At 38.2% G+C, this 15331-nt stretch overlaps 1 protein-coding gene across 1 annotated transcript in view; it reads left to right on the top strand.

The window, feature by feature from the left end:
* The window catches only part of LIPK (lipase family member K), a 30859-nt gene extending 15528 nt beyond the window's left edge, over window positions 1-15331 (top strand). Inside the window, exons 4-10 of the mRNA XM_010971251.3 lie at window positions 963-1161; window positions 2520-2629; window positions 3823-3959; window positions 6599-6745; window positions 8618-8689; window positions 11023-11094; window positions 13464-15331. Of these exons, the coding sequence (XP_010969553.1) occupies window positions 963-1161; window positions 2520-2629; window positions 3823-3959; window positions 6599-6745; window positions 8618-8689; window positions 11023-11094; window positions 13464-13703 (977 nt within the window). The 3' untranslated portion in view covers window positions 13704-15331. The remainder of the gene's footprint in view (window positions 1-962; window positions 1162-2519; window positions 2630-3822; window positions 3960-6598; window positions 6746-8617; window positions 8690-11022; window positions 11095-13463) is intronic.

Genomic DNA, 15331 nt, shown 5'->3' with positions numbered 1-15331 from the left:
TTTATTTAATTATCAGAAGAATAATGCCTAAGGAGAGATTCCTAGATGTGCTGATAGCAGCAGGGCAGCTTTTATCCTGAAATAGAGTCTAGTCTTTTCCATCAGTGGAGGAAAATCCCCACCACCCCCTCTGCCACTCCATTTCACTCATACAGCCCCTTTGGAGTTTTTAAAGCATTTTCACATACACTGTTTATTTAGTCTTTCCTTTTCTCCAGCACTTTATCTTCCTAGTCACTCTTCTTTCTCTTCTCTGTGTTTTCAACACCACTTCCCCCTTTCCTTCTTTTTCTTTTCCCTTTCTTGATCAAATTGTTCCAATTCCACATTGCAAATAAGATTTTTATATCAAATCAACAATTTTACTTTGTGTAAATTTCACTTAAAACCTTGCATTTTGCTTTCTGACAATGCAAATTAGCTAGCAGAGTGTCCGGCATTCAGTAAGCATTCAACAAATGGCATTTTATTGTCTTTATTATTGTTGTGAAAAAAATAGTTTTGTAATCAGATGCTTTTTGAGAAATAAAATGGTAATATGAATAATTATAGAGCAGATATTTATTGTGCTGGATAGAATTTTATGTATTTTAATTCTAATTTAATTATTATAACTACACTATAAGATAACACTTATTATTCCCCATTAAAAAATAAGTTAACTAAGGCATAAAGAGATTAGTGGATAGTAGAAGAGATTTTGAATCAGAGCAATCTGACTCCAACAGCTATATAACAACACAACACATTGTACATAATCCCAATTTTGCAAAGAAGAAAGTAAGACATAGAGAAGATACAACTTACCCAGGTTCAGAAGTAGTTCAAAACCCTAGAACCTAGTGTCACCTGGTGCCAAATTTCACTTCTTAATCTTTCATCTATACCACAGGGAGTTAGGAAAGAAAATTTTCTTGTAGACACCGAGGAAGTACAGGTGTCTTGTGGCCCGTGTTTTGCAGCTCCAAAGCCTGTCGTGTATTTGCAGCATGGTTTAGTTGCATCTGCCGGGAATTGGATTTGCAACCTGCCCAACAACAGCTTGGCTTTCCTTCTGGCAGATGTTGGGTATGATGTATGGATGGGGAACAGCCGGGGAAATACCTGGTCCAGAAAACACTTGCAATTTTCACCCAAATCACCAGAATACTGGGCCTTCAGGTAAGGAGAATACTACTAATGAAAAAAGTGTATACTTTGCTTTATATGGATAAACACCCTTTGAATTTTCCCTTTCTGTCCAAATGCACACCATGGAATCCACAAGAAGGAAATAAACATTTCTTCCTCTGCCCAGGTATTCTTTACAATCTCCAAAAAAAAAGCCGTATTATTGCACTGATATTTGTTTTAAGCACTCCACTTGGTATGTGTGTATATAAAGTACATACGCAAGAAAAAAATCAAAATGCAAAAGTCAGCTTTAGCAAGGTTAATTCCAGGACTATCACATGTGGACCCTAAAGGAAATTTACATGGTACCCTTAATAAGAGGAAAAAAGAAATTGATCAAGAAAAGGGACAAAAGAGGGAGGGTATAACTCCTGGGTTCAATCCCCAGTGCCTCCATTAAAATAAATAAATAAACCTAATTACTACCCCCCAACACAACATCAAAACAAAACAAAACAAAACTCAAAAAGTAATTTTAAAAAATTTAAAAAGAAAGAAAAGAAAAGGGACCAAAAACAAGGTTCTGTTTGAAAATCCTGAGAACCAGAAATTCATGATAAACCAAGATGAGCCACACCCTAGCACAGAGGGTGCTCAAATGTTTATTCACTGAGTAGTGAAGAAACGTTGCCCTCATTAGGCTGATGGTGCTGAAATCTATCCCTGGAGCCGAGTTGTCAGCAGCAGCCACTGGGGGGCGCTGTCTGCCTTAGAAGTTAGGCCACCTGGGTCACAGAAGCAAATCCTGCACTTGTGGCAGTGCTAAGAATCATGCCTTGAAGATCACTAAAGCTTCTTGTCCCTTGGCCTCATTCCTGCTTTATTCCTGGACATTGGCATTTTCTAATTCCACACCCCAGTGCAGTTGTGTCATGGCACCACTGAAAATAACGTAATGATTCCCTACATTTTCCCAACCACACAAAGGAAAGAAGCACCTGAGGTCTTTGATAAATATGCAGATTACTAGGCCTCTTCCCTGGAAATTCTGATTCAGTCTATCCAGGCTGAGGTCTGCAAATCTCCCTGCTTTTTTTCTGGTTTTTAAATAAGCATTCCTGGTGATTTTTCTTTTCAAGGGAGTTTGATATATCTGCTATAGAATTAAGTGGAAAGCCTCTGCAGTCTTTTGCAAGTCATTTTCTGATTTCAGTTTCTTAACCATGTTACTCTTGCAAACAAGGTGACATCCTCAAAAGTTGCACAGGTGCATAATATCATGTATTGATCTAGTCTTATAGTTAAGAAAAGCTAAGTATCTATGTCTATAATGAATATGTTTAAATATTGCAGACCTACCAATGAGATTTTTTTTCCCCAACATTGTTGTTCTTTTTCTTTGGCAGTTTGGATGAGATGGCTAAATATGACCTTCCAGCCACAATCAATTTTATCGTAGAGAAAACTGGACAGGAGCAACTCTACTATGTGGGCCACTCCCAAGGCACCACCATTGGTGTGTTTGGAGCAAGTGTAATCTGAGTGTCAAGGGATCTTCATATTTATGAAAGGGGACAGGATTTCTTCCCTTTGTGCAGTCTCTAGCTTGGGGCTTTGAGTTGGGAAACCATTTTGTCTGACTGGCTTCTAAAGAGTAAATAAAGTGACGGTAACTTAGGAATTCCCTCCGCCCCAGACTAAATTTGGAGATTGATGGATAAGCCTGAAAAAGAGACTACTTATTTATTCATTTGTGTACCCAACAAGCATTTGCCAGACACTGGGTTAAATGCTGGGGAGACAGAGATAAATGTAGTACACATCTTTCCCTTAAAGAGCTCACAAACTAGTGAGGGACCTTGAAAAGAAAGCAGAGAATTACAAATCTCAGTGATTATGTGCACAGTCGGTATGACTTCTAGATCCCAGTGGGTGCTAGAGTAGTCGAAGTGGACGGGGCCACGTTGGCAGTGCCATAAGGCACTTCACTCTCTTCACTGCTCCCCCTTCAGCTAGAGACTTGACAATACCAACAGCATTTATACCAATATTTTTTCTGTCTTAACCCTAATTTGGTTTCTGGTATAAAGTAAGTCTCTATATGCCTGTACTATACTATGCATCTTACACGCATTCTCTCATTGGAAACCACAAACGTTTGAGAACATTATCATCCATATTATACAGATGGCTGAACTTAGGAATCCTTTCTAATGGTGATAATGCCATTAGAAAGCCATACATGCATACACATATGGAATCTAACCTTCAAAAGAATTATTCCATAAGGATTCTATTTTCCATGCTTACAGAAAGAGAAAACTGAGACTCATATAGGGGAGGTAAGTTGCCTAAGTTTTCACACAGCTAGCAAATGGGGAATAAGATTATAACCCAGTTTTGTTTGATACTGAAGACTACGATCAAGCTAGAATGACCATTGGAGTTTACCTAGACATGCCCCACAGAGGACATTTGAACCCTTTCTGCAACATTCTCTATAAGTAGATTTATACTCTTCAGGGTCAGGAAACTCACTTTATTTTGAATTAGCCAATTCCACCTTTGACAATTTAAAAATACTTCCCTAAAAATGGTACTTACTCTGAATTTGTTTTATTTTGTTTTTAATATAACTACTTCCACTATAATTTAAGAGGAATTAAGAATTATTTTAAATCTATGAACTAGTATCTTCTTCTCTTTCAGCATTCATAGCATTCTCTACTAATCCAGAACTGGCTAAAAGGATTAAGATATTTTTTGCTTTGGCTCCAGTCACCACAGTGAAATACACCCAAAGTCCTATGAGAAAATTATCATCTCTTTCCAGAAAAGTAGTCAAGGTATGTGACAACTTTTCCCCAAGTTTAAATCTTTGGTAACACTGAAAAGACTCATCACAAACAAGGAAACCCCAATAGGTCTATCAGCAGTTTTCACGGCAGAGATGTTGCAGACCAGGAGAGAATGGGATGATATATTTAAAGTGCTCAAAGAAAAACACTGCCAATCAAAAATACTTTATCCAGCAAAACTGTCCTTCAGAAATGAAGGAGAGAAGCTTTCCCTTTTATCTGTCTTAATCCTAATTTGGTTTCTGGTACAAAGTACTATACTATGCATTTTACATGCATTCTCTCATTGGAAACTACAGATATTTGAGATCATTAGTCAAGCATATTATACAAATGGCTGAACTTAGGAATTCTTTCTAATGGTGATAATACCATTAGAAAGTTATTCATATATATATGTGTGTGTGTATGTATAAAATAACCTAAACTTCAAAATAATTATTCTATAAGGATTCTATACAGAAATGGTAAGGGAGTTTTTCAAGCTGAAATAAAAGTATGTCAATTATTAACATGAAAACATAAAATTAACTGGTAAAGGTAAATACATAGTCAAAATCAAAATACTCTAATACAGCAATGGTTGTGTGCAAATCACTTTGAAAGCTAGCTTGTAAGTAAAAGTGTTAAAAATAATCATTGCTACCATAGTTTGTAAATGCATATGCAATATAAAATATGTAAATTGTGATACCAACAACATAATGTGTTGGGGGCAAGTAAATGTATAAAACAATTTTATGCAATTGAAGTTAATGTATCAGTTTATTTTAAAAAAAATTTTATTGAAGTATAGTTGATTTATAATGTTAGTTTCAGGTTACTGCAAATTGATTCAGTTATACATATACATATGCATATACACATATATATATGTACATGCATATATTTTCAGATTCTTTTCCATATAGCTTATTACAAGAGATTGAATATAGTTCACTGTGCAATACAGGAGGTTCTTGTTTATCTATTTTATATATAGTAGTGTGTGTCTGTTAATCCCAAACTCCTCATTTATCTCTCCCCACCTTTCCCCCTTGGTAACCAAAGTTTTGTTTTCTATGTCTCTGAGTCTATTTCTGGTTTGTAAATAAAATTTGTAGCTGGCTCTGTGGTCTGAGATATTGCAAAGCTGGTATTGACCTGCTAATGAGTGGACTGGATATTGTGGCAGCTGGCTGAGGGATCCAAGGCATCCTGGAGCTGGTACTGACCTGCCATTGGACAGGGCTGGGACACAGGGTCCCGGGGCTGGTGACGGCCTGCCAGCTTGCTGGTGGGTGGACTGGGTCCTGGTTCAGGAAGCTACAGGACTGTGGCGGTCCTGCAGCCATCTGCCTGCTGATGTGTGGGACCAGGCCTCAGGGTCTCTGGCTGCAGGTCTCTGGGGGGTCCTAGAGTTGATGTTTCTGCCCACTGGAGGATGGAGACAAGTCCCAGCATCTCTGGATGTAGGGTCCTGGGGGTCTAAGAGCTAGTGCTGGCACATTGGTATGCAGGGCCAGGGCCTGGGCCCTCTGGTGGACTGGGTTGGGTCCCAGGGCAGCCGTGGGCTCAGGGGATCTTAGGCAGTAGGCTTGCTGGTGGGAAGGGCTGTGTCCTTGTGCTAATAAGCTTAAGGGAGGATTCTCAGATGGCACTTGCCAACACCAGTGTCCACTTGATACAATGAGCTCCGAGAAACGGCAGCTGCCAGTGTCTGTGTCCCCAGGGTTAGCTCAAGTTGCCTAATGCTTCTTCTGAAGGGTCTCCAAGATCATCAGGTGACTCTGACCCAGGCTCCTTTCAAACTACTGCTTCCACCTCAGGTCCTGGAATGTGTGAGATTTTGTATGTGCCCTTTAAGAGTGGGGTCTCTATTTCCCACAGCTCTCTGTCTCTCTGAAAATTAAGCCCCATTGGCCTTCAAAGCCAAATGTTCTGAGAACTCATCTTCCTGGTGCAGGATCCCCGGGCTGGGGAGCCCAATGTGGGGATCAGTGCACTCATTTCTTGGGGAGAATTTCTGCAATTGTAATTATCCTCCCATTTATGGGTCACCCATCCAGGGGTATGGGTCTTGACTCTGTTGTGTCTCTGCCCTCCTACCTGTTTCATTGTGGTTCCTTCTTTATATTTTTAGCTGCAGAGCTTTGCTGCTGGTCTTCCAGTTTTTCTCATCAATAGTTGCTCTTTCCTTCTACTCCACCACCTTGGCCACTCCCCTGTGTACTAAGTGCCTTTTAAATGTGATCTATTATCTTCACAACAGTCCTACTTAGTGCATGGTAATTTTCTATTTTATAGTTGAGAAAATTCAGGATAATAGAAATCAAAGACTTTCCTGAAGTATGAGAGACAGAGTCCAGAATCAAACCAATGTACCGCTGACTCCAAAGCCTTACCAATTTCCTGTGGGGACTAGTTTCTCAGAGGACATTCCAAAAAACACTCCAAGTAAAGGATCCTGGGAATAGGCATCAAAGGTGGGCTGGGAGAAAGACAAAATTTAATAGGCCTCTTGGTTTCACTGAAGGCTAGTACTGAGCAGGTATCATCTGTGTTCATTCCTTGTCTGAGTTACCACTCGTTCTCCACTTGGCAGTCACAGCCATGAAAGTTGATGGTGTCTTAAATTGATCTTGCAGGTATTATTTGGTGACAAGATGTTCTCTCCTCACACACTTTTCGGGCAATTCATTGCCACCAAGGTGTGCAACAGGAGGATATTTCATCGTATTTGCAGCAACTTCTTATTTACTTTGAGTGGATTTGATCCAAAGAACTTAAACATGGTATGTGTACTTAGTCACGTTACTACTGAGTCTGATCCAGGGAAGCAGCTGTTTTGTTGCACAGGGGTAAGGAGAGTTCATTCTGAATTGCCCGGGAACCACATTTCAGAGGCTCCTTTTTGCCTTCTGGAATGTGACTAGTACGTTCCTGACTTCCAGCCAAAGCTGAGTGTCCACATACTTTACTAGGAGGATTTGAAAAGAAGGTTTTGCTGCTGAAAATTCTCACCAACTCTTTTTGTCGACCAAAATGCCGCCACTGAAAAGCCCTTCACTTAGATTAGGGCTGAGCTTTTGAAACTTATCTTGCTGTGTCTGAGCCCTACCTCAGACCCCACAAAGTAGAATTTCAGGAAGTGAGCCCAGACATCTATTTTTTAACCAATTTCCTACTTTCACAGGTGATTTGGAAATAGTCATTTTGTGAACCACTTGCTTCTTTAACCAAAGGGATAAGGGAATAACTCTTCAATGGTAGCTACAGACTCACTGTTCAAGGGACACTGAGAGAGATAAGTGTTGGGGTTCTTATTGAGTTCTTTCCAACTTATCTGAGACCCTTCCCTTTCTTAGTAACCACTAGCTGACCCAAAGAGTGGGAGGGAGAAAGAGAGGAAGCTACTGTCCCAGCTAGAGTGGTGACAGGCTTGAAACCAGAAGTGGGAAAAAGCTGAATACAGTGTCCATCTGTCTCACAGACTTCTGCCCAAAGCCTCATCTCTCTCTGTGAACAGTGCTCATTAACACTTGGTTTGATTTCAAGCAACATTTATAAAAAGGCTGTTTATGCAAACATGCCTTAGCCACTGCCTTTTCACATTATTTTCTTAATTTCTCAATTTACCAGGGAAACCCAGCTTGCCTATCACTTAAATGGAAGCAAATCATGTAAGCAGAGCTAAGTAAAAAGACCTTTAAGCAAACTCAACAGAGACAATTTCAAAAACGCCCTCTCAACATGGTCTAAGAGTTTGTCAAAGGAAGACTTTACAAAATGAGACCCTAGAACATTCACTAGAGGCCTTCATTGTACATCTGTACAGTCAGGCTGCCTTTTTTCCTCACTGCTGGGGACTGGATTACGGAATATTACAGTGCCTACAAGGATATATATTTTAGTGGAGTATAACCAGGGATACATACGTAGCATTTGTGGAACTTTGAAAAAATATACGTGTCCAGAATTCGACCCTAGAGATTTTGATATTACTGCATAGATTCGGGTAACTCATAAGCAGCTGTACTTTTTTAAAGCTCCAAGATGCTTCTGATACTCATACTAATGGAAAATTATTCTTTTGTATACTAAAGAAAATAAAATGCTATTAACATTTTTTTAAAACCAAGATTTTTTTTTTGATCCAAAAGAAATCTAAATGTTAATAGAGCTTTATATACTGGATGGATTATGTCCCACAAACTTTCAAAGAGCCCTGTAGAATACTTACCACATTAAAAACAAACCAGAAAGCGAAAGGGAATATTTAGGTCTGACCTCAGTGTTTTCTGATGAACAACTTTCTCGGAATGCCCCTTAGGACTTCGCACAGTCCTTAAATGAAGGACAGGCTCCCGGGGCTCTTCTCTCTTGACTGCATGTATCCTGGAACCTGTCTGAGGTGAGGCTGGAAAGAAAAGGTGCATTACCTTCTGTCTTTGATAAGCAGGATACCCCCTGCTGGCTTTATGAAGAAACAGAATAGAGGTGAGGGAGGGCAAAGCTCTTAAACTGGGCTTCTTTCGTCGCTGTGTCTTCAGAGGGTATGGTGCGTGTTGATTCCGTCAAAGAGAAAGAGAGAAAATACTCAGATTTACTCGTTGTGTGATTAGAGGACTAGCCTCCAGGTAAGAAATGACCTTTTTACTTTGCAGAGTCGCTTGGATGTTTATTTATCACAGAGCCCTGCAGGGACATCTGTTCAGAACATGCTGCACTGGGCCCAGGTACGTGCTCCCTACTGCTGACCTGACACACGCGTGTCTCTGCGAGAGCCCCGAGGGGCACGCCCAGCGAGCTCGCTGCGGGCTTCTGCAGCTTCTGCCGCTCTCAGGTCCACGTTTTCGGAATCAGCATCAACACATGCTGATGGCCTTTACTCTCGGTCATTCTCCGTGTCCTCAGTGTCTGGTGTTTGGTTTCCCAGATATTCTGACTGAAATCTGACCCTTACTTTACTCCATACTGCCTTTTCTAGGGAAAGGCTGCATCTTCTTTTTGGGGAAATCATTAACTCTGATAGAACTTTATAGAACATGATATATGTTACTCCAAAAAGATCTGTTCATCCTCCAACAGGGGTATGGGCCATTTCAGAGCATGGAAATGATGCTTTATTCAGAGAAAATTAAATGTTTGAGAGGAATTTAAAAAGATTAAGGATTTCTGCTTGTACTCTAAGTATAAGTTTTTCATATTACTATGTTACTCAATATTTGATAAGCTCAGAGATAAATCAGATTCAGTTGGTATAGCTTTCTGAGCCAAGTATGTATGAGTGTGTGTGTGTGTGTGTGTGTGTGTGTTTCTGTGTGTGTGTGTAGGGAGAGAAAAAGAGAGAGAAGGTCTTTGCAATGTCTTAATATTTAATTAAATATCTTAATTTTTAAAGACTTTTAAAAATTTAATAGGAATCTAAGATTCCTAAGAATTTGCATTTTTTCCTACACCCTAATAAATTTGTTCCATGCTTTAAAGTTGAGAATCACTGCTATAGATAGTCTGAGATACTAGCTGAGGATTCCTAAAATTCTTTGAAGAGTTCCACCTTCAAGAAACAAGCCTCCAATTTCCAATAGGAAGACAGATATTCTGGACATAGGGCCTCCTCCTGGTGAGGAGACAGGGAGACTCTCTGAAGGCAGTGGCCTTCCAAGTAATACAACTTCAGTTTCACATTTATGATGCATTTACTATGTATTCTTCTTGTTCAAATATATGATTGCATTCAGTCTCATTGAATTCTCATAACAATCTTTCAATGAAGGCAGTGACATTCCCCATTCTACAAACGTCATAGCCAATCCCTTACACATCTGACTTCTTAAAGAGAAGTCTTCTCCTTTGACAGAAGATTTTTTCAGAGCAGAAATAAGGTAGGGGAGGAGATAAAATATTTGGTCATAAGTTATGTAGACAGCTTGGGAAAGGATGATGATGATAGATGGTGATGACAATAATATTAGTTAAAAAGAGCGATTTCTTGACCATTCCTCAGTCTATAAGCCTTTTATGTATTATCCAGTTTAGTCTTCACACCCTTATGATAAGAATGCTACTGTTGTTTCCATTTCACAGATGAAATAACAGGTATAGAGAAGATAAATATCTTGCCCTGAATCACAGATTTAATAATTCATTAAGCCTGTCCTCAAACCAGGCCCATTTGATGCTAGAACCCAAGTCCCTGACTAGTATTGCCTCTCATGGCTGAAGACCTGCAGAATTTCAACAGCAGCAGACTTCAGTTGCCTCTGTCAACATAAATCACAATGGGAACCATTTTAAACTAAACACCATGATGAAATCAATGAATGTGGGGTGAGGGGGAATCTGAGATTCAAGTTAAGGGAAAAAACTCTTGGAGTAGTCTAAGAATAATTTAATGAAGTTCTTAAAGTAAATGTAAAAATTATCTGTCTCCTCAATCTAACATAGGTGGCAAATAACAGAAAATGGAATCTTTAGAGGTATGAATGTTTCTATTCTAATATCTTAAGTCTAAAACCTCTACTGACAATATGGCAGCTGCTGGGTCCTACAGACAGGAGACAGAGAGACAGACACTACATCTCAGAAAGCCCTGAGGGTGTACTTTAAGTGAACATTCCTTTTGAAAGTAACAAAAAAAAAAACGTTTATGAACAAGGAATATAGTCATAATATCCTAGACCATCTGACAAGGATAATAAGGTATAAAATTGTTTAATAATAATAGCAGTCATTTATTTAATGTGGAGACGTCTAGCTGGGGCCATTTAAAAGTATATATATAAAAAAATTCCTAAAGCCAAGATATTCCAGAATCATTCAATTGAGCATCCTTTAAAAAAATTGGAAAAGTAAAGAAGAGAATAAAAGATTGTCAGTCAGTTCCATGGATCAGTATCAATTTGTATCATTTTAATTATTTGACTTATTAAACTTTATTGACTTCAGCACATGTGCTAAAGTGTAGGGCATAATGTCAGTCCTCTGTATATTTTTTGTTTACTGTCTTTAAATGTACATTGTTTTCTTATATCATTTTGATGTGTTTATTATTTTCATTTTACTATAGGCTGTTAATTCTGGTCTGTTCCAAGCTTTCAACTGGGGAAACCCTGATCAGAACATGATGCACTTCCATCAGGTACAATAATAACAATCCTGCAAATGAACTAAAAAAAAAAAATAGCACCTACTCATTAAGCACCTATGAGGCCCCACTCACTGTGCCAGATATTTTGTATAGATCTGATGCTAATTATTGGGTTCTTTCCATGTGCCACATCATTATTTTTGATACTCAGAATGACCTTGCAAGGTAAATATTATTGTCTCTATTTTTCCAGAGGCTCAGAGAGGTTAGGTAAATTGTTAAAATTATTTAGCTAATGAAAAACCAAAATACGACCTAGGGGTTCCTGGATCTGAAGTCCATTCTTCCACTGCACTTAATCCTTCTCAAAAATAGAAACACTTAGCACTTAATTAAGACCATGTTTTAAAGAAAGAATTAAAGATGCACAATTTTGTTTCTAAAACATATTCTCTGGCTTCTTACCCATCCCTCATAAAATGAACTAACACTATCCTAGTAAGTTTTTTGGGGAGGAATGTCATTTACTACTCATTTAAAAAATAATATATGAATTATTAAAGATATTCCAGACAGGAATATCACTGTTAGGGAGAAGCAGTGCTATCTGCCAGACAACGGTATGTCAGTTTATTTCTTGACATTGTGTATGAGAACTCCTGGAGCAAAACCTCTATATTAAAGTGAATAGGCATTGTTGTTACTTTTTTCCAGTATGTCAGGAAATCCAGTGATGGCTTTAGCTTCTTGCTGATAGGCTAAGCTCAGATTAAACATGTAGTTATCAAAGATACATGGGTTTTTCAAATCAGGGATGTGGAAAACTCGAAATTATTTAAAAAGGAGTTTGAGTGCCACCATAACTACGATAGTGAAAATGTATAACTTCAACTAGCATGAAAAGTCTAATTTTTCTCCTAAATTGCTACAGTCATGTGTGTGTGGGGAAATGTGAGCCCACACACACGGACTCCCATGCTGTGTCAAAGTCCTGTTTACTGTTGTAATTAATCAATTCCTTGTCCTCGCAAGAGTATATAGTTGCTTCGGGAAAAGCTTTTTAGATGATGACCTTCCCCTGTGAGACTCAAACACCTCCTTGGGTGAGAGTTGAATCGCAGGTATTAATTTTGTCATTGTGCTTGCAGATTCTATAAAAATATGTGGTGATTCAGGTTCAACTATCAATCTTTTGCTTGGAACTTCGGGGAAAAAAAAACAGAGGGTGAATAATATACACATTTAAGAAATCAATAATCTTTGTCACAGCTATAAGTAATAATAACACCATAAATTAAGCAGGTATAATTATCAATATAAGCACCAACCCTTTATTACTAAGAAAGTAAAAACATAAATTGGGACCCAAACCTAATGACCTCATTTAACCTTAATTACCTCCTAAAAGCCTTGTCTCCAAATACAATCACATTGAGGGTAAGGGTTTCAACATACGGATTTTGGAGGAACACAAGTCAGTCCATAGAGTATTGTAGTAGTCAAGACTAGTAGACAAGTAGCTAGTAGAAGAAACCAACTTTATTTTAAATTTTAAAAATATGTATATGGTTTAGTTTTACTGAACTAAATGTTACAGTGGTAAACTCACAAGAGCCAGGAACTTATGTACTGCCATCAGGCGCTCCTTCTCTCTCTCTCCTCCATTCTGCTGGCAGATGCTGTTTCCATTCTTAGGCTATTTCCAAGATAGGCAGTAGGATGGTGACTAGATGCTCTTAGCTCACGTAGCTTTTTAAAACTGCAAACCCAAATAAAAAGCTAATATTTCCTCAATAGCTCTGGCAAAAAGTTCTGGAGCTGGGGGATTGGGATTTGCTGAATCAGCACAAGAAACGTTGTGTTACCAGAAAGGAGAAGGAAGGGGGAACTTGCCAGGAGATTCGCATCACCACGGGCACTCTATTTCTCTGTACCAGGCTGCCTCCTTTTCAGCATTATTTTTCAAATGTCTTTTTTGGTACATTGGTCTCAATCCTCCCTAAAAAGTCTGCTCAAGTGTTAATAATTCTCCTGAGCCCAGATTTCTGCATATGAGAAGGGGTCTTTACATTTATTCTACCCAATATTTTGTTTGAAAAGGATGCACTCCCAATCCAAGTGCTACTAGAAAGATGGCCCCCATAGAAATAAGAGCCCCCTTCCTCTAGGATCCTTTTCTGTTTTCCCAAAAGTGAAAATCGGGAGTACAATGGTTGTCTTTTTAATCCACAATTAGTATTATTGCACAAATGTGCTTTCAAGTACTTTTTAACATTTTAATGTTTATAGTTCATTAAATGTGTCCTCACTGCACATTTCTAGCATTTGAAGAACTTTCTTAACAACTGATAGTTAACATTATTTCTGTAATGTGGTTTTCTGTACAAACTACTTCCCCCTCTCTCTTTCATTTTATTTAGCTTACACCTCCCCTATACAATGTTTCGAAGATGGACGTTCCAACAGCAGTGTGGAGTGGTGGACAGGACGCTGTTGCTGACCTCAAAGATGTTGAGAATTTACTCCCTAAAATTGCCAGGCTTATTTATTACAAGTTGATTCCACACTACAATCATGTGGATTTTTACCTTGGACAGGATGCACCCCATGAAATTTACCAAGACCTAATTAGATTGATGCGGGAATCTTTGCCAAATTAAATACACTTTCCTTTCTCTGAGTGAGCAAGTTTTTGTAATGAGGAATGTGGTGCACAGACCCTAAGGAGACCCCTCCAATAATTTTCACCTCCTAATGTCCACAAATTTGTGTAATCCTCTCCCCTTGAATGTGGGAGTTACCTGAGACTTGCTTCTAGACAAGAGAACTGGCAAATGTGACGGGATGTCATACCCTTGGTTAGACTATGTTGGTAACAAAGGTGATAGAATGTTACTCCCTGATTACATTCTATTATATAAGAATCCATCTCAGGAGACTGAAGCAAGAGATTGTCCTTGTTGGCTATGTGAAGTAGACAGATATGTTGAGAAGGCCTACGCGGGAAGTAACTGTGTGTGGGTTCTAGGATCTGTAGGTGGCCTCCAGCTGATAACCTGCAAATAACTGGGACTCTCAGTCTTATACTTATGAGAAAACGAATTCTCCCTAAAACTTGAATGAGCTTGGAAGTCCATTCTTTCCTAGTAAAGTTTCCAGTTGAGAAAGCGTCCTGTCCAACATGTGGACTGCAGCCTGGAGAGACCCTGAGCAGAGAACTAGCTATGCCATGCCTGGACTACTGACCCACAGGAGCAGTGAGAGAATAAATATATATTATTTTAAACCACTAAGCTTGTGGTAATTTGTTGTCAGCAATGGTAAACTACTACTACTATTATTAATAGTGAATTATTATTATTATTATCATTATTATTATTTTGTCTCTGGTTAGAAGCTTGAAAACTCCTGCTTCTTTTTTTAATTTTTAATTTTTATACAATTTTTACAGGTTACACTCTGAGGAGACAGAGCCAAAAAAATATTGCTAAGAAATATGTCAAAGAGTATATTGTTTATGTTTTCTTCTAGGAGTTTCATGGATTCAGGTCTTACACATTAAGTCCTTAATCTGTTTTAAATTTATCTTTGCATGTCATATAAGAAGTAGTCCAGTATGATTCTTTTGCATATAGCTGTCCAGTTCTCCCATTGAACAGGCTATTTTTACCCCCATTTTACATTCTTACCTTCTTTTTTGTAGATCAATTGGCCATATAAGTGTGGGTTAATTTCTGGGCTATCTATTTTGTCCTATTGATCTGTGTGTTTGTTTTTGTGTCAGTACCATACTGTTTGATTACTGTAGCTTTATAGTACAGTTTGAAATCATGAGGTATAATACATCCAGCTTTGTTGTACTTCTAAAGATTGTTTTGGTTATTGGGGATCTTTTCTGTTCCCATAAAAATTTAAGAAATATTTGTTCTAGTTCTGTGGAAAATGTTATTGGTATTTGATAGGGATTGCATTGAATCTGTAGATTGCCTTGGGTAGTATGGTCATTTTAACATTAATTCTTCCAATCCATGAGCATGGTATATCTTTCTATTTGGGTCATCTCTAATTTCTTTTATTAATATCTTACAGTTTTCTGAATACAAGTCTTTTACCTCCTTGTTTAGATTCATTCCTAGGTATTTTATTCTTTTTGATGCAATTGTAAATGGGATTGTCTTCTTAACTTCTCTTTCTGATATTTCATTATTATTGTATATAAAAGCAAGGTATTTCTATACATTAATTTTGTATTCTGCAAATTTACTGAATTCATTTATTAGTTCTAATA

Source organism: Camelus bactrianus, chromosome 11, assembly GCF_048773025.1.
Source record: "Camelus bactrianus isolate YW-2024 breed Bactrian camel chromosome 11, ASM4877302v1, whole genome shotgun sequence".
Lineage (NCBI taxonomy): Eukaryota > Metazoa > Chordata > Mammalia > Artiodactyla > Camelidae > Camelus > Camelus bactrianus.
Note: the sequence above shows the minus strand (reverse complement) of the source record. Positions and strands in the feature narration are given on the sequence as shown.